At 43.1% G+C, this 19,201-nt stretch overlaps 1 protein-coding gene across 5 annotated transcripts in view; it reads left to right on the top strand.

Annotated features, from left to right (window-relative positions):
- Positions 1-19,201, top strand: part of EVC2 (EvC ciliary complex subunit 2) — a 306,369-nt gene that overhangs the window by 22,274 nt on the left and 264,894 nt on the right. For all 5 annotated transcript variants that reach the window (XM_069202996.1, XM_069202979.1, XM_069202987.1 and 2 more), the window contains 2 exons: positions 11,718-11,860; positions 17,028-17,090. In XM_069202996.1, the coding sequence (XP_069059097.1) occupies positions 11,718-11,860; positions 17,028-17,090 (206 nt within the window). The remainder of the gene's footprint in view (positions 1-11,717; positions 11,861-17,027; positions 17,091-19,201) is intronic.

Here is a 19,201-nt window from a genome sequence, read left to right as displayed (position 1 = left end):
ATTGTGAAATGTGCACAAGATACTGAGTTTAGAAATGCAGAACTTTGAATTTGGGGTTGTCCATACTATCATATGAATTAGAGGGATGTAGCAAAATGTGTACACTGGCTTACTTTTCGAAGCCACAAATGGAGAGATAATAAAATTGATAATCATTTTTTTTCTACTTTTCTGTGTTGCCACACTGCTCCAATAAAACCGGTGAACCTCTTGTGTGGCTGGGCCTAGTGCCCACACCAGGAAGGACTTTCAAATGCAACGTGGAGACTGCAAATGTTTATCATGAAAAATGACCTTTTCTGGCACTGTGGGTAGCTGTGAAATATGGGTCATGGGATGGTGGTCACAGAATTCTGTAAACTAGCCTCTCAGGGACATTCAGAGTGGTGTGACTTACCACTACATTTTTCTATCCACCATGCCCTGCAAACTCAAACTGTGACTAAAATCACATATTCTCCTCACATTTCTATGAGAGAAAGTTATAGAATCTGCAGGATTCACACAATTCCTACCACCCAGTGCTTCCTGTATGCCTTTCAATACAAATGCTGCCCCTCTTCTATGGCTAGGTCCAGCATCTGTGACAGTATAGGTGCCAGAATTAGTTTTTTTAACTTGGGCAAGGATCCAGGAGATACAAGTTCATGTCACCTGAATAATTTGGTGAATATTGACTACAAGATTATAGAAAAATGAATAGCCAATAGAATCAATAAAATTGCAAATCATTAAACTCATGTTAGAAATGGGGTCTTTGGTTGGCAGACATGTTACCCCCTGTCCAAGCAAGGACCCTCACTCTAGTCAGGGTAAAAGAGAATCGCCCTGAGCTAACTCCTGCTTACCCATTTGGTAGCTTGGCATGAGCAGTAGGCTTAACTTCAGAGTGCTAGGTGTAAAGTATTTGGACCAACACACACAGTAACTTAATGAAAACACTACAAAATGGCACAACACAGGTTTAGAAAAATAGAGAATATTTATATAAACAAAACAAGAACAAAACTACAAAAATCCACAATACACAAGTCAAGTTATCAATTAAAAAGCAAAAATAGTCTTCATGTAGTTTTAAACACACACTAACACTGTTAGCATTAAAATGTACCTTGGGTGCGTCAAAAATTTCCCCGCACGGGTGAGTGTGTGTCAAAAAGGGCTTGGGATGCGTCGATTTCACTCATGAGCGAGACCTTGTATCATTTCTCCTTTTGACTGGCCAGGGCGCATCATTTCTTCTCTCCGCAGGAGAGCGATGCGTCGATCGGGTCAGCACTCTCGGGTCCGGGCCGGGCTTGCGTTGTTTTTTCCACACCCAGTGGTACTTGCGTCGGAAATCCAGCCGCACAATGATCAAAAAACCATGCAGCGCGGGTTTGCGATCTCACCAGCCTCTTGTCAGTGATGCTGTGCATCGTTTTTCCAGCATACAGGTGAGTGTCAATTTTCAGCCGCGAGGCGCGTTGATTTCTTTTTTTTTGCCGCAGGTCTGAGTCGCGTCGATCTTTTCCCCGCACAGTGTTCTGTGCATGGATTTCTTCCTCTTAGGCTGCCAGCTTCTCCCTTCAGGGTCCCAGGAACTGGATGGGCACCACTTGGAAGAGTAGGAGTCTCTCCATAGACTCCAGGTGCTGGCAGAGAGAAGTATTTGCTGTCCCTGAGACTTCAAACAACAGGAGGCAAGCTCTAAATCCAGCCCTTGGAGATCTTCACAAGAAGGAAGGCAACACAAAGTCCAGTTTTTCCCTCTTACTCTGGCAGAAGCAGCAACTGTAGGATAGCTCCACAAAGCACAGTCACAGGGAGGGCAGCTCTTCTTCCTCAGCTCTTCAGCTCTTCTCGCAGGCAGAGGTTCCTCTTTGTTTCCAGAAGTGTTCTAAAGTCTTTGGTTTTGGGTGCCCTTCTTATACTCAATTTCTCCTTTGAATTAGGCCTACTTCAATGCAAGGTCTCTTTTGAATGTGAAATCCTGCCTTGCCCAGGCCAGGCCCCAGACACTGACCAGGGGGTTGGGGTCTGCATTGTGTGAGGTCAGACACAGCCATTTCAGGTTTAAGTGACCTCTTCTCCCCTCCCTCCTACAACAGATGGCTCATCAGGAAATGCAGACTACACCCCAGCTCGCTTTGTGTCACGGTCTAGTGTGAGGTACAACCAGCCCAGCTGTCAAACTGACCCAGACATGGAATCCACAAACAGGCAGAGTCACAGAAATGGTATAAGCAAGAAAATGCTCACTAAAAGTGGCATTTTCAAACACACAATCTTAAAATCAACTTTACTAAAAGATGTATTTTTAAATTGTGAGCTCAGAGACCCCAAACTCCACATGTCCATCTGCTCCCAAAGGGAATCTACACTTTAATCAGATTTAAAGGTAGCCCACATGTTAGCCTATAAGAGGGACAGGCCGTGCAACAGTGAAAAACGAATTTAGCAATATTTCACTGTCAGGACATAGAAAACACATTACTATATGTCCTACCTTAACCATACACTGCACCCTGCCCTTGGGGCTACCTAGGGCCTACCTTAGTGGGTACACTTGCCAAGTCTAATTTACAGTTAAAAACTGCACACACAGACACTGCAGTGGCAGGTCTAAGACATGATTACAGAGCAGAGAGAAGGAACGACGCGCCCGACCCGACGAAAGGAGAAACAATGCAAGGTCCCGCTTGTGAGCAGAATCGACGCATTACAAGCCCTTTTTGACGCACACTCGCCTGTGCTGGGTTATTTTTGACGCACCCAAGGTACATTTTCACACTAACAGTGTTAGTGTGTGTTTTAAACTACATAAAGACTCTTTTTGCTTTTTAATTGATAACTTCACTTGTGTATTGTGGATTTTTGTTGTTTTGGTCTTGTTTTGTTTAGATAAATATTTTCTATTTTCTAAACCTGTGTTGTCATTTTGTAGTGTTTTCATTAAGTTAGTGTGTGTGTTGGTACAAATACTTTACACCTAGCACTCTGAAGTTAAGCCTACTGCTCATGCCAAGCTACCAAGGGGATAAGTAGGGGTTAGCTGAGGGTGATTCTCTTTTACCCTGACTAGAGTGAGGGTCCGTGCTTGAACAGGGGGTAACCTGACTGTCAACCAAAGACTCCGTTTCTAACACTTCCCATCTCACGAAAGTTAACGGTAAATTGCACTGAGGTGTTCAAACAAGCTGTGGGGATGCACAATGTTCCTACCACCCTGCATTTCCATACCTCTCCCAAAAAAAACTGTGTAGCTAGGCTTAAAACCCAAGAAATGAAACATCCCAAAAAGCAACACAGAGATAGGGCATTTATGACATCAGAAATTACTTATTTTGGTGATATGGCTAGCTATGGACATGGGGCGTTGTTGGACCATCAACTAAGTCAGCCAATGTCAGTGGCATGTCATACTGTGGATGGGCATTGCTGCCCATAATGTGCATTGTTTAATTGCTTGTTGCACATAAACTAAGTAGTGGCATGTGACTGAGGAGTGTATATAATGATTGCATGCTGGTTGTTTTTAGCTCGTGTTGAAAAGTATGGTTTCTGTGATGGGGTGTAGAACAAAGTGGCTATTTTCTCGATATACAAGGGGTAGAGGCTGAGAGGAAAAAGGAGCTATGTTATTTTGTTTCACTTGTCTGTGAATCACTTGTCAGCTGGTGAGGTACGGTGAGCAGCAACAGAGAGAGAGGAGGAGTTTCTATGTAATCCCCAGAATTGCAGTGTAATGTGGTGGGTCAATATCCTTAGGTTTGTGCTTTAGTGTTCCTTTGAACCAGTACATTGTAACCCAGTGCCACACATTAGGTTAGTGTTGCTGTGATACTCTGTATTGTGTTGGCTTAGATCTGATAATTTGGAGTACTGGTTTGCTGGTTATTTTTCCTATAATATGGTATCGTGGTACAATTTCCCCAATGTGCTACACAATGTGGTGGATTTGGGCAGTGTGGTTGGTTTCTGTTCCTAGGATACATGAACCATGGTAGGTTTGGGTCCTTAGAACGCGATCTGCTGTGATTTGTTAGCACACCTACTTTCCAGTATAGTGTGGTGAATCACTGTACAGGTAATTTGAGCCCTTTTAACATCTGTAGGGTACAGTATTGTAGTTTAGTGTCCTAGTGTTTGGGTTAATGTGCCTATTTTTTTGTGTAAGTGTCCCTTGGATGCAGTATGATGAGTTAGCACCCCACAATACATTCTGTTGTCTCCAGTTAGATCACCTAGTTTGCAGTGCAGACTTTTCAGATTATTCTCATTATAATGCTTTGTGGTTATCTATAATGTCTAATGTACTGCACATAGCTTTGGGTTCATGTACTTCTTTTCTCCTCCCTCTTTTTTCATACTAGCAAATAGCGCATATTGTCACATAACCCCAGCTCATTTCTCTATTCGTCATCGGCCAATTAGATCTGTCACCAACCAGATTATATATACTCCCAGATTTAATGCTAAACAAATCTCAGCATGCACTGACCCAGACCGTAATGTTTTTTCCATTTATCGTTTTGTTGAAATGTCAGCTTTGTCTGCAACACATTTTTCTGCATTAAAGACACTTACCACTTTGACTGTCACAAACCCTCGTAGCATTTAACATCTATCACTGAGAATTGGATACATCATGAAAACTGTGCCACAGTGCTGCCTTGCACACTAACCATGCTATTTTCTCTGTCACACTCCACAATTATTGTTAAGGCAGATCAGTAGGTATTCTGCTTAATATGTTTTTCACAGCACATCTACTCCATCACCTGTGTCTCCCTCAAGATAAATTGAACATCATTCTATCTCAACTATTGCCCCTAATAAGTCTTTCATGTGACTCATTCATCTTTTAATTACTTAATTAATTAATTAATTTGTTTTCTCTTCAATGAACTCTTTCATAGATCCATTATGAACCATGGCTTTTACCATTACTCTTTGGGACTTCAATTTAGACCTTAAAAACCGCTTATGGTTAACACTGTTTTTCCAGGTCCTCTTGGAATTTTTTTTTAATGAACAGACACTTGCCACCAACAAAATTCAAGCATTAGCTCCCGTTAAATGTGTATCGGCAACAAACTGACTGACTCTCTTCCTGCTAACTGACCCCCCCTCCTGACCATGAGATGTTACATATTCTAATCACTATCCACTCTTCCCTCCCTCCCATTTTATCATCCTCATTTCTTAACTTCCCAGAGTTTCTCTCTGCCTTCCTAAACCGGGCTCACAATGAAATCAAACCTTAAATCTCACTGTCCATTCTATAATTGAGTAGTGAAATAAGAGTGCAAAAATATATATATGTAGTGCAAAAATAAGAATACAGATAATCCTTCATCATGTATTCGCTACCTTGGATAAAACCATATAAACACAGGTTCAAAACCTTTTTACTTCATGTTAATCTTGCCCTCAAAGCCTTACAGGCACAATTAAATATTTACTTCACCATGCACCAATATTGCAACTGTCTCAGTTGGCTAACGTTTTTGTGTCCTACTTCTCAAAAAGCAATACCATGAAAGCAACTTGTGCTACATTGTTAGAAATTGGGTCGCTAGTTGGCAGTGGTTTGCACCCTGAACAAGTAGGGACCCTCACTCTAGTCAGGATAAGGGACTCACACAACTAAGCTAACCCCTGCTCACCCCCTTGGTAGCTTGGCATGAGCAGTCTGGCATATCTCAAAGGCAATGTGTAAAGTGTTTGTACACATACACAGTAATGCAGTGACAACACCACAAAAGTACTTCACACTACTTTAGAAAAATAGGCAAAATATTTATGAGTAATACAAGACCAGAATAACAAAAATGCAACATACACAATTAAAGATACATATTTTTTAAAGATTAAGGTGGTCATTCTGACCCTGGCGGTCTTTGACCGCCAGGGCGGAGGACCGCGGGAGCACCGCCGACAGGCCGGCGGTGCTCCAATGGGGATTCCGACCGCGGCGGTAAAGCCGCGGTCGGACCGGCACCACTGGCGGGGTCCCGCCAGTGTACCGCGGCCCCATTGAATCCTCCGCGGCGGCGCAGCTTGCTGCACCGCCGCGGGGATTCCGACCCCCCCTACCGCCATCCAGATCCCGGCGGTCCCTGGCATGGGCATTGCAGGGGCCCCCGTAAGAGGGCCCCTACATGTATTTCACTGTCTGCTGCGCAGACAGTGAAATACGCGACGGGTGCAACTGCACCCGTCGCACAGCTTCCACTCCGCCGGCTCGATTCCGAGCCGGCTTCATCGTGGAAGCCTCTTTCCCGCTGGGCTGGCTGGCGGTCTGAAGGCGACCGCCCGCCAGCCCAGCGGGAAAGTCAGAATTACCGCCGCGGTCTTTCGACCGCGGAACGGTAACCTGACGGCGGGACTTTGGCGGGCGGCCTCCGCCGCCCGCCAAGGTCAGAATGAGGGCCTAAGTCTCAGTTAGGTGTTTAGAAACACAATATCTCTTATTGGGGCTGTCATGATGTCTTGGTGGAGTCGTTCCCAACAGTCTGACACCACTCAAGAGGGAGTGCAGGCTGGTCACAGAGTCCCACAGACCCCAGATACAGTACCTTGGAAAACAATGAGGAAACAAAGATGTTGCATTGATTGGGGAGGTGAGGTATCGCTGGAGCGGATGTGGCATCCATTCCTCACTGTTACCGGGGAGGTGAGGCATTTGTTCCTTGCTGCGAGGCAGGGAAGGTGAGGCGTTGGTTCCTTACGGTTGCAGGGGAGTTGATATGGCATCAGTGTCGAGGCGTAGGTTGCTTACGGTCCAGCCGGGTCGATGAATCCAGCAGGTCAAGACATGAGGTGTTGACTTTGTGGTGTCACGATCACACCATTGGGCCAGAGGTGCTGCGGCAGAGTCGGAGTCAGAGTCAGGTGTCCCAGACATCAGGGACATGGCACAGAGAAGTCACGCTATGGTGCGACTTCAAGAGCACTGAAGCCCAGTCGGGCTTGCAGCGTGAAAGGCGGACGTTGCACTCAGCTGGGAATCACGCCTCCGGCACAGGCAGCAGCGCAAAGTCGGACAGCTGTGCTGGTTCTGAAGTTGCTCTGGAGTCGATGCACTTAGTTTCTTCTTTGCTTCTCCAGAACTCACTCCCAAGGGCCCAGAAACTGGATTTAGCACCACTTGGCGAGTCGGAACTCTCAGCAAGAGAGGCCAGGGGCTGGCAAATGAAGTCTTTGATGTCCCTGAGACTTCTAACGGGAATCAGGCTCAGTTCAAGTCCTTGGAGAACCTTGGAAAGCAGGATGTAGAAAGCAAAGTCCAGTCTTTTCACTCCCAGGGCACACAAAGTGCTTGATACTAGAGACTTACTAGTAAATCAAGTAATCCAATCATGTATAAACCAAGCACCAATTCCATTTAGAAAGAGGGCACTTGCACTTTAGCACTAGTCAGCAGTGGTAAAGTACTCAGAATCCTAAAGCCAGCAAAAAAGAAACTCAGCACAGGATCAAAAACAGGAGGTTGGAATCCAAATAGACAGGGTAAAACCTGCACAAAGGGGCATTTAAAACATACATTAATCATTGAGGGCTTGACCTATAGTTTGACCGATGGTGCTCAATACGTCAGTACTGTTACTGTGGACATTACATCTGCCAACCTGGCAGACTGCTTTCCATTAAAACCAGCTATCACCGCTGGCCCAGCGATGATCTCTCCACCTGGACAGGAACCGCCATCCTGGTCTATGACACAGTGGAGCGTGGTGTAGATAGATTTTCTAGAAAAAACAGATTGTGGCGAGTCCTAACATTTCAGTGCTCTGTGATTGGCTAGTATCCCTGGGTTGCAAACACCAAATATTAGAGCACTGTATCTGGGATTCTTGCAAAGTACATGGAACAGCATCAATGACATGCTGGAAGACACATTGTGATGATGCAACCTTCTGACCAATCAGAAAGCAATGTTGTGTACAAGTTAGGAATGAACACAAATAAAAAAAGGCTTTATTTTACAACTCTTTACTTATATATGTGCCTGGCAGTGGCGGTTTGTGGAAGGAAAAAGGTGCAGTGTGGCACGTGGCGGGGTGGGAGGAATAAAATAAAATAATATATTTTTTTTTAAACTTACCTTGCTCCTCGCCATGGTGGTCCACTCCTTCACCGTCGACTGGAGGTACAGGCTCCAAGCCTGCCCTGTGGCCAATCCTGACGCTGCTCAGAGTAGCGTCAGGTTTAGCTGGGATTAGCTGCAGGCTCTCTCCAGCCCGGCAACACAGTGCCGGGTTGGAGAGACATTACTGCGCATGTAGGTTTGACCGGCCCAAGTCAGCTGGCCAAACACACATGCAATCTGAGGGGAGTGCACAGTGCACCCCCCTCAGTTCGCATCACAGTCAGTGGCCCCGCCCCATTTAATACAAAACATAGTTTATTAGCCTTTTGTATTAAAGGGGTTGCAGCTGCTGCTGGTTGGGGGGGGGTGAGGGGGGGGGCGACGACGCCCCTCCGTCCCTCCGCCCCTGCCTAGTCACTGCTGTTGTAAATGCATCACTCCCAATATAAGGCTAAAGCTCTCTTCAGCCAAACCAAGAAAGGTGTGCTTTGTGATAGCAACGTTGCCTCAGGCAGGGAAACTAGTGTTAACATTTAAACCTACACGGACCGCTTGTATGCTATTGTTTTTCTCTTGTGCTCGTTTCTGAGGTAACAAAGTATATTGTGGTTCCAGATATGGCAACAGCATAGTTTAAAACACCCACATCACTTTGTTGCTATTTAATTTAGCAATTGTTTAGTTTTCTACTCTCCCAAAGTTTAGAAGCACAGCAAACACTAACTTTCAACTTTTCAGAGTGAATAGACCCTTGACCTTAGACTGACCTCGGTACCGCCCAAAATCACTTTGTCATCGATGTATACCCTTTACTAGAAACACTGTGCTTATTATTGAATTGTAAGAGGAATCTGGTTTATGCTACGACAACGTTAATCCTTGTAACAGGTTTATTTATAACTGATCAAATAAAACACAGCAGCTACTTATTTGTGTTCCAGGCCTTATGCCTGGAATTATTCTACAATTATTATTTATCATACTTAGCTTTTGCAGAGCATTCGCTCCCCGTTTTCATAATGCATATTCTGGGTTAATCGGTGTTTAATTCACTCAAACCTCCCGGGTAGTGGCTGGTAACTATTTGTGAAGAAGGAATAAAGTTTGGAGGTCCTGACATACTAAGGGGCAGTTGGCAAATAGTGGGTGCAAACTGTGTACTGTCTGTTTGCGTCCAGCCTGTCATTCTGCGACCTATATACTAACAGGCTGTCTAACAAAGTGTCTGTTTGCAGCTGGTCACCGAACCACCTGCCAAATTAATATTAATTAGTCAATTCGCTATTTGCGAATTCCTGCAATTGGCTGTGAACACATGAAGGGTTACCTGCAAGACATTGAAAACCACCACCCCTCCATTCCATCGTCATAGAGGAAACATTTTTCTTAAAACAGCCGCGTTCCTTGAAGGGAAAACAAAAACGTTTCCCTTTAAAGAACACTGTAGTTCTCCCAGTGTCCATTTGCGAAAAGTCACAGAACGACATGCCTAATGGAAATAAAATAGTCAGGTTGCTATTGGCAACAAACACAGGTGAGGTGGCCAGCAAGTGACAGAATTGTTTTATCAGCCTATATTTGTTAAAGGAACAAGTCCATCTTTTTATGAATGTTTCCAGTTTGAGAACACATTGGAAAGACATGACAAGACATAATTCGCAAAGTGGATGCTGTCCAACAGGGACAGAATACACGTTGCAAGTAGATTTCCACCTTCCTTGAGGCCTGGATAACTTTTCTATGATTTGCATCCACAGTTGCTGTCACAAAGCATTGATCCAACTCATTGAGAAACGTAATTAGGATGGGATGCTCTTTTCATGCCCCCTCCTATTTGTGAGCTGGAATGCAATACAAAACCTCTCGTATGATTCAGAAAGACTTTTCTGAATCACATAAATGGCTTGGTTCAGCAATTCACTGGGTTTGTGCACAGAAAACGGTTTCATACATCTGCCCTTTAGTTTGAAAATGTTATTTCTTCACCATGTTTCATTTCCTGGAAATGCACTATATTCAGACTCGCCGCCCCACGTATATGAACCAAAGCCCACTTGTGCCATGTTAGAGTGGTTAGAAGCACTATACAAAATCTCCAGATAAAATAAAGTTGCATCATGATGGGAACACAAACACTTAGTATGTTCTATGTAAGACCATTGTTATGTTATGTTATGCAGATTTGTAGAGCGCACTATCACCCAGGACTGTATCCTGGCTGAGCAGGTGTGAATGTAGCCAAACCCAGTGTCTAGTGGGACTACTTGAAAAGCAAGGTATTCAGGTTCCTGTGGAGTGCAAGCCCACAGTAGAATGTTGGTCACTGAGCCTCCTCCATCCATGAATCATGTGGATATTATCCAGGGCAGGCATCTGGTCAGTTTCTGTGCTGTGGTTGGGTCTGAAACCAGCCTATGTGGTGTCGAGGAGTTGGTGGTTGTTGAGTTATTTGGTGAGGCATCTGATGATTTTCTCCTAGACCTTGGTCGGGAATAGTAACAGGGATATCAGTCCATTGCAACTGTTTATCACATTGAAAAATCAGATGGTAGAATCAGCTCTTTATAAACAGTGTTTCTTTTACTAAAAAGTCACCTCGATCAAGTAGTAGCTGTCATTCTGAATAGCCACCTAAAATCTTGTTCACATAAAAATACTTGATGACAGATAAGTTTCTGAAAATGTTTCTCATGCTTTTTACGATACAGCTTGTGTGTTCCTACTTAATATTAATATAGTGCACATATGATCTCTGCCTCCTTGATTGACAAGAAATATTTTTCTTAAATTTAGTGTGATATATCATGTTACTGTTTCTGGCACTGTGATTTGGAAAACCAGTTCCTGAAGGCAGGCAAGAGATAACTTGCTTCCGGGACGGACCACCTTAGATCCGAGTTACGTTTCAAGTTCAATTTTAGGTAAATCAGTGAGTAGAAACATATTGTCTCCGTCACTACTTAAACTATAATGTCAAGCTGCTGCTCCCAGTCACCGGTTAACAGAAGCTGATTACTACATGTGAGTCCAAGCCTCTGCAGAGAGAAAGAACAGCTAAAGGAGATCTTTTCCAGTTCAGTGTGCAGTTAGCAGCTGCAAAACCAAAAACAATAACAAAGACGTCCTCACAATGTTGCGTCACTGAGTCAGGGGAGAAGGCATTGCAACTGAGAATGGTAGAAAGATCTGGGAGTGTCTTCCTATTGTACACAGGAACAGAGCATATTGACCATAAGTTGCCATATCGTCTTTTATTTGTAGGGGAGCATTTATCAGAGATGTGTTCAGGCCATTGGCTGTCACCTATCTTCTACCATATGTGTGTTGTCCTTGATCTCTGGATTTGTCATGGACAAAAATCTTTGGAAAGTTAGTAGATAAAGGTGTAATACGAACTGTAAGATCAAAAATTATTATCATAAAGTTAGTGCCCGACAACTACAGAGAACAAACGTATATTTTGCTGCATGCTTTACTTTCATGCATTGACTTCCAGCTTGAAATGTTTGCCCGTCCTACTATTTTGTTTTACAATGCATTATTTGTGGAACTTGGAATTTAATTTTATTTTACTTACTGTTGAATACCAAAGGTGTTCATGTAAGTTACTTTGTTTTTTATTTGTACTCACTCATGCTAGGAAGAGGCGATGCATCTAAAGTTCTACATATACCACTGACATCTGCTGCATCAGAAAGTCCTTGGAGCCATTCACTCTTTAGTAATATTCCATTTTGGGCGAAGAAGATTTTCAAACGAGAGTCCATCATAAACAGCCAACCGGTCAGACATCATACATTTTTAATGCAGACTAACTTGAATGAATGATTAAATAATGATGGCTTCTGTATTGCTTTTATATATTTCCTTAAAAATGAAATGTTTCAAAATCTTATGTCTAGAATCTGCATTTGACCCAAACCCTTCATAAATTCATTTGGGTAGACCTGGGAACTTGCACACTATGGAATACCAAAACAATGTACAAAATTACACCTTGAAGGTGCTGCATGATTGCAATGGTTTATTGGGTGGTCAATAAAGTTTGCAAACTAGACCGAGAAAAATTAAGAAGCAAGGCAGCAAATCTCCATTCAGACCTTTGGTGACCAGGCTCACCTCCCCACCAATGGGCATCTGCAGGTTTTAGCATAATGAACCTCCAGCATACTCTAAAGTCCGCCACAGTGAATCTACAAGTTTTAACATGGATTATGAGAGACTGTGGGTTCCAAGAAGCATCTATTATGGGGCAATAATAGGGAGGTTTTTGTACAATAAACAGTCGCAAAAAAACAAATTTTACTGTCTAGTAGAAAAACTGTCTGAAGCTGTTTTTTGATGGTTGTGGGGCAATTTATAACTGACCTACGAACCTGCTGGCATGATCTTTGCAGCTTGATGGGCCACTTAGCTTTAGTGGGTCTTGAAGTCAGATTTTGAGAGTTTCTGAATTCCAGTAGCTAATCTATGTTTTCCTGTTGTTGACTTTGACTCCCAATAGAAGCACCTGAATTGCATTGTCCCTAAACATCTCTTTTGCTTTTAAAATGTGTATTGAGGTGTGAGACAGGGTATTCAGTATAGAGGCAAAATCAAGTAATAATATCCGCAGGCCCTTCAACAAAGTCAAAGTATTAAAGTAGGTCTTGAGTCCAGTATACTAAGAATGACAAACAAATACAGAACCAGAGGAGGTCAACTGTGAAAGGGAACTTACTCCTTTTGTTGCGAGGGCACGATAAACCTTGTGTACAGAGCAGAATGCTAAACGGGAAACTTACATATGTGTTTGAACTAACCTTCAATCCTCAATGTTGTCCTCTCATGGGAAGGAGTGGGTAACAAATTACACACACCTAGAGTTAACAACAATAGTCCAGAAGAGGAGGGCAACAGCATGAGAAGATTACACAAATTACAGTAGAGCTAGCATGCTCCGGTATCTGAGGGGGTGCAAAAGGAATCACTATCATGCAAGCCATGTTTGAAAATCAAGTTGCTGTTCTTTAAACCCTTAACATATAAGGCTATGTTTTTGCCCAATGAACCTTGCCATTGCATGTTTTTTGGTACATCTTTTATTATTATTTATGCATAGTCACAACATACATATAGCAACCATATGAGAAGTACCATCTCATTCAACATGACAATTAATAGACATGCAATAAACATGTACGTTAATCTCGTCAGTGTGTGTGAGTCCATATGTCAGTCACCCATATAACATTTGGCTTAATGTGTACCTTGAGTGGGTTTGCGGTTCCCTGCTTTTGGCACAGTACGGTATACAATCTGAGGGTTGGCTGAGTTATAATATCTGTTTCCCTCAACTAACAGGAGTTGTGTAGAGATGTGGTGTGCGTTATAGCGGTGGGAAATGGACCCATAAGCAAATTCGCAATGGGCATAGGTGGGTCGCCCTGTGTGACAGTGAGACATGAGTATGACGGGTCCTTGGTCATTCAACTTGTAGATCACCCGCTCATGGGATGCCACATCTGCCATAGTCTGCATCCATTTCTCTAATGTGAGGGGTTATGATTGTTTCCAGTGGTGTAGTACACATGTGGCCACAGTGAGTGACATGTTGATCCATCATTTTTGGTGGTTGACAATACCATCCATGACCCGGGTGTTGTGCATCAATCCTAACTCAACAGATAGACAAATACAGAGGTCAGCTGCACCTTGTAGAGTTTTTCAGAGCGATTCCCTATATCGCTGGATTGCTTGGCAAGACCAGAGTATATGGACTGTATCTCCTCTGGTGTGTCACCACCTTCAACGATGGGTATATGGTGACAGTTTCAAACCAATGCAGTTTGTATGGAGACTAATGCAAATCATGCAGAATTTTGGAAAAAAATGAATTTCAGTCTCAGTTGTCTGAGGCTTCTGTCGTGTGTGGATGTAACCCCCTGCCATGCTGTTTTGTGGTAAGAGTCAAGGGGGTAAGGCTTCCAGTAATGTAACAAGAGTTTCTCAGCTGGCATGGAGTATAAGGAGTCTATTACAGAGTCGTTGAGACCTGAGATCAGTTTCTTGTGTGTTCCCCATTTTGTCCAGTTGTCATGGATCATTGAGTGGGGCAGCTCTGGTGTGCACTATCCAAATAGGGCATAAAAGGATTTAAAAACTTCCTCATGGAAAACCTGTTCTATGGTAATTATACCTTTACGGATCCAGTTGGACTAGGTTATTGGTTCTTGATCAACCCTAATTTCCGAATTGTGCCAGATGGGTGCAGCATTGTGGAGGTAGCCAATCTAAGCCAGAGATTTGATGCTGGATTCCCACACTGATAATGTGCTGGCCATGGTCGGGTTGTGGCGTACCTCTTCAGAGGCATATTTCCTCTAAAGGCGGGGCGGTCCTTTGCAGCCTACTTTAAGTGCTGTTCCAGAGTTACCCAGTCAGGTGCTTCCAGTGAGGTATGAAAGTAGTTCAGCAGTTGAGAGGTGAGTGGCTTCATAATACAACTTGAGTTTGAGGAGTAGCAGGCCTCTTGTCTTCAAGGCAGCATACATCTTCATTTTGGACAGGCAAGGCATTTCCCCTTGCCAGATGTATTGGCTGATCAGACTGCCATTGCATGTTGATAGATACTATAAAGTGTTAAAAAATGGAGGACATATTTCTCAGTGGTCAAAACGCAAATAACTGTGTCGGAGATGGCGAAGTTCTTCAAAACTTCTTAAAGAAGAGGATTTAGATAAATGTTTATTGTTACCCAGTGCAATAATGCTTGTTTTATCACTGCACAAGGATGAAACGCTGAGTGGGCCTGCTGGGATTCAAATCTGTGACCATGAGTTCAAACACAGATTTCTTGAGTGGATGCATTAGTCCACTGATCCACTGTCTGGACTCAGGGGTCCTTGAATTCATAAGTGATCCTTCTTTTTCACGAGTATTCTGTACTTTGTCCTTGAAACAAGACGCAAACCACTTGAGCTTTGGAGAGCTGTGTCAGTCCTTGAGAGCAAACAGGTTTCAGGAGTCTCCGGGCCCTGGAGTCCTTGAATCATTAAATCCATCCAGCAGAAGTCAGAAATCTACTTTCAGCACAATCTTCTTTTTTACATGCATTATTCCTAGGTCCAGGAATGTTCCCAGACGTTGGCGGTTGAGGTGTCAGGTTTATTCTGTGCACTAGCCAGTGATTAGAGAATTTCTGCTACCCATTCGTAAATATTTTCACCCAGTTCCTCCCAACTTCTTTTACAGAACTCCCTCTTTGCCTTACTGTGAAATTGCCCAAGATCACCTTGTTCAACACTGCCGACCCCTATAGTCATCAGGCAGGGCATGTTCTTCTCCTTAGTCACTATCCTATTTAGATGATCTCTTATTGTTGACAGGGTCAACACTGGTTCATCCCTCTACTGTGACTGGAGCTTGGCTGTCTAAGAGGGTCCTGGGAATGAATAGGAGATGCCAGTGAGAGCATCTCATAATCATCTCAGTTGTAAAGCTGCTCCTTATTTAGCCAACATAAAACAATGAGCTGTAATAAAGAGGAAGAGTGAGCATAGAGAATAGGAGAGAGGACAGAGCCCATTGAAGAACAACAAATGGGACAAAGGGCAGCTTCACAAGGAGATCAAGGGAACAGAAGAACATGGAAAATTGGGATAAGGTGCACTACAGAGAGGTCAGCAAAAGATGGGCAGTGTTGCTGAGGGGTCAATGTAAAAACGGACATGGGTTAAAGGGGGAAAGTGAGTAGCATTACCTTGGGACCTGGGCGGAAACACAAAGAAGGACAGGGGGTAGCGTTACAAACAAGTAAGGTGGACAAAAGGATAATGGAAAGAAGGACAGTGGATCGCATTACAGAGAGCATCCTGGCACCAACTGTGCAGTAACAGCACCACGTTAAAGTTAAAGTTAACATCTCTTTTTTAGTGAATTTCAGCAGATTGGTAATAGTCCTTATCTCTTCAGGAATTCGGCTCCAGACTTTGAGTGTGAGCCACAAGACGGCGTGATTGGCAGTTTTCCTTTATTTGCTGTTGGAGTCCTCAGAGTTAGTCTTTCTTGCCCTCGTGTTTCTCTTTGAGGTCCAGAGATGTGTTGTCCGTAAATCATGGAAGAGCAGTAGACAAACCAATGCACTTGCCAGGGAAGTAATCTAAAAAAGAACTGGGCAACGCATCTTGGTGAGCATGAAAGAATGGGCCAATGAACAGTATTAAAGAAGCAACAGTCTTAAGAGAAACAGAAAGTGAATATCCTTTAAGGATTACACGAAAGACGGCTCTCACCCCTGCAGTAATTTTGAACTTTGCTGTGAGCCATGGTGAAGTACCGATGTGATGGATTTTTTTCTTTACCCCACTTTCCATTTTGTTATCAGGTGTTCAAAACCGCAGGGGTATACTGCAACCTTCCAAACTATACAACTCCTGCCACCAACCACTATTTTGTTTATTACTTTAAATAAATGTGATTAATTTTTGAAGTTGATTACCTGTTACATGTGCAGCCTGTTCATTGTATATTTCTATAGTAAACCTCGTCATTGATGCTTCTGCAGCAGAAAAAATAGAAGTTATAGAAATAGTTTATCTGATTGCCTCATATTTTCTTATTGTTTATTGTTTAACTAAACAAGTAGTCTTTGGTCGTGGGATGTTGAATTTGTATATTACACTATGATGTTTGTGTCAAGTGTTATGTTTATTAATATTGAAACGGAATGATTGATTGTTTATGCCACAGAAATTGTTTTGTTCATATGAAAAGCAATCGATTATTTGACCGCATGTATTATGTTTTGTGCATCATCTCCCCTTTTAATTTCCTAACAAAAATAGAATATATTCTCAACACGGTAGTTTTAAATGTCAAGTCACCCATTACACATTATTTGATTCTTTCCTTCATTAAGATTGGCTTTGTTTCTTCCGATTTACTTAATGAGCTACGATTTTTTTTACAGCGTGTAGACACGATAAGGACTTTAACATCTGACCATGGCCTAACCTTTGAGAAATGTGCAGTGGTGAGTTTAACTTCCTTTTTTCTAAATCACACGAGTGTTTGCCTTGCATTTGTCTCGCCTTTTGGGACCTGCTCGCAGCATTCTGCCCAACCTCAATTAAAATATCACTATGGTGTTCATCACCCACCTAAAGAATGTGCAAGTAGTCATTTCAACAGACTGACAGTACCGTAGGTATGCGTGTTTTGGATCAGTCTCACAAATCTGATTAGTTACTTAAAAAAACGCGTTGACAAAGCCATTTGGTTTGGCTTTAATTTCCCTACAGTGTAAAGATAGGCATTTAGAAATGCTGGCTTGAAGTGTTGCATGCACAAATACCCTTTATCACATTAAGGTATGGTTTATTGGATTTTTCCAGAAACAAGTAACTAAAAGTATTGCTTTCTGTATAGCGTGCATGCATGAGATGAAGAAATGAATGTGATGATTGAGTGTACTTTTTAAATGTAAAACAGGTGCGCATGCAATTAAATCGTTTCCTGGAGGGTGGAAGTGATACATCAAATGGCCAACAGCATGTGGAGATGAGAGAGTGCTACTGCTCGAATGTGTAGCAATATGTTTTTAAACAGCTGCTCTGTCAAGCCAGGCCTAACAATACACGTGGCCGTGTTTGCAAATAGGAAACAAGGTATGGGGATATCACAGCAACGTAACTCATCAGGATTATTGTTTCTCTGCATTGCATTTCGGCTCTATGAAGATGACGGGTGAGATGTCTGTCAGTGGATGACAATATTAGTAATAGGGGATGGTGGGCGAGTGTAAGTTAATAAATAGTAATTGCTTAACAGAAGTGGAAGGGGACAAGAAAGGAGACACCCCAGGGATGTGGGGCTACTGAGAGGAGGGGGCAAGCTGGCGGCTAAAGAAAACAGAAGCAGACCCCAGAACGAGCCTTGAATGTCACCCCCTGTAGAACTGTGTGTGGAGATGGCTGGAGAGACGTGTGTAGAGCCAGTGTAGGGTGAGCCAAAGGTGTCAGGGGTGAGGGGTAAGAAGAGAAGCTTTATATATTTTTCCCTACCAAGGAACTTTCATGTCAGATTCACTACTTGTGACAGCTGAGAAGGACTTCCTCAGGGTGCGGTTATAGGGGGTGTTGTGAGCTTGTTGCATCTGTGCGAGGAGGCATCTCTGCCTGTGGTGAGAGGGGTCTTTCCTATGATGGAGTTGGCAGTGAGCTTGTTTCTTCTGTGTGTGGAGGTTTCTTTCTCTCTCTGGTAAGAGCGGCCTTTCTTTTGGGAATGTGGGTTGCGAGTTAGCTTTATATATTCTGTGTGAGAGCCTCTTCTTCTGATGAGAGTGGTGTTTCTCTTGGGGGATTGGCATGGAGTTTGTTTCATCTGAGTAAGGAAGTGCCCCCCCCTGTGAAGAAAGTGAGCTTTCTCGTGGGATGTTGGCAGTGCACTTGTTTCTTCCATGTGAGGAGGTATTTCTCCCTCTTGTAAGAGTGGTCTGTCCCTTGGGGGTATGAGATAGCACTGAGCGTGTTTATTCGGTATGAGAGTCTGTCTCTCTTCCCCAATGCTGGTAGGTTAGTAGTTTATTCTGTCTGTACTACATAAGGGTAAGGGCTTTTCCGAAGTGAGTATGTGTTTCATCCTTTGAACCAGTGAATAGTCTAGCTCACATACATGGGTGCTGTATTCTCATTTGCAGCAGATGTGTAGTTCTTCTTACTCTCAGAAAGCATGCAGTTTGTGTTACTCTCTCCAAAGGGGTGCATAATGCATGTCTTCCCCAGCAAGTGCATGATTTGCCGTGGTTACATCAAGGGTTGTTTTTCTCATGTGCAGTGGGAGTGACTTGTCTTCTGTCTTTAGGTGGTTGTGCACTTTGTCTCACCTTATTCTGGGAATATATTTTGTCTTGTGTTCAGCACCTGTATACCATGCCTCTAATTGTGTGTGTATTCCCTGCCTCTTGCTCTTTGCTTCAGACTCTTGTAATGCATATTTGTTTTTTTCTTTGTCACAAAGATTATAATTCACTCCCCTTTTGTTTTTCTTTACACACATATACTTTGTATTTGTGTGAGATTGCTTTCTCACCCTATTTCTCTGATTCAGACTCAGGTGGAATCATTTTGATATGGTTGGGAACAC

Source organism: Pleurodeles waltl, chromosome 1_2 (assembly GCF_031143425.1).
Source record: "Pleurodeles waltl isolate 20211129_DDA chromosome 1_2, aPleWal1.hap1.20221129, whole genome shotgun sequence".
NCBI lineage: Eukaryota > Metazoa > Chordata > Amphibia > Caudata > Salamandridae > Pleurodeles > Pleurodeles waltl.
The sequence above is the reverse complement of the archived record's forward strand: the minus strand, read 5'-3'. Positions and strand labels throughout refer to the sequence as shown.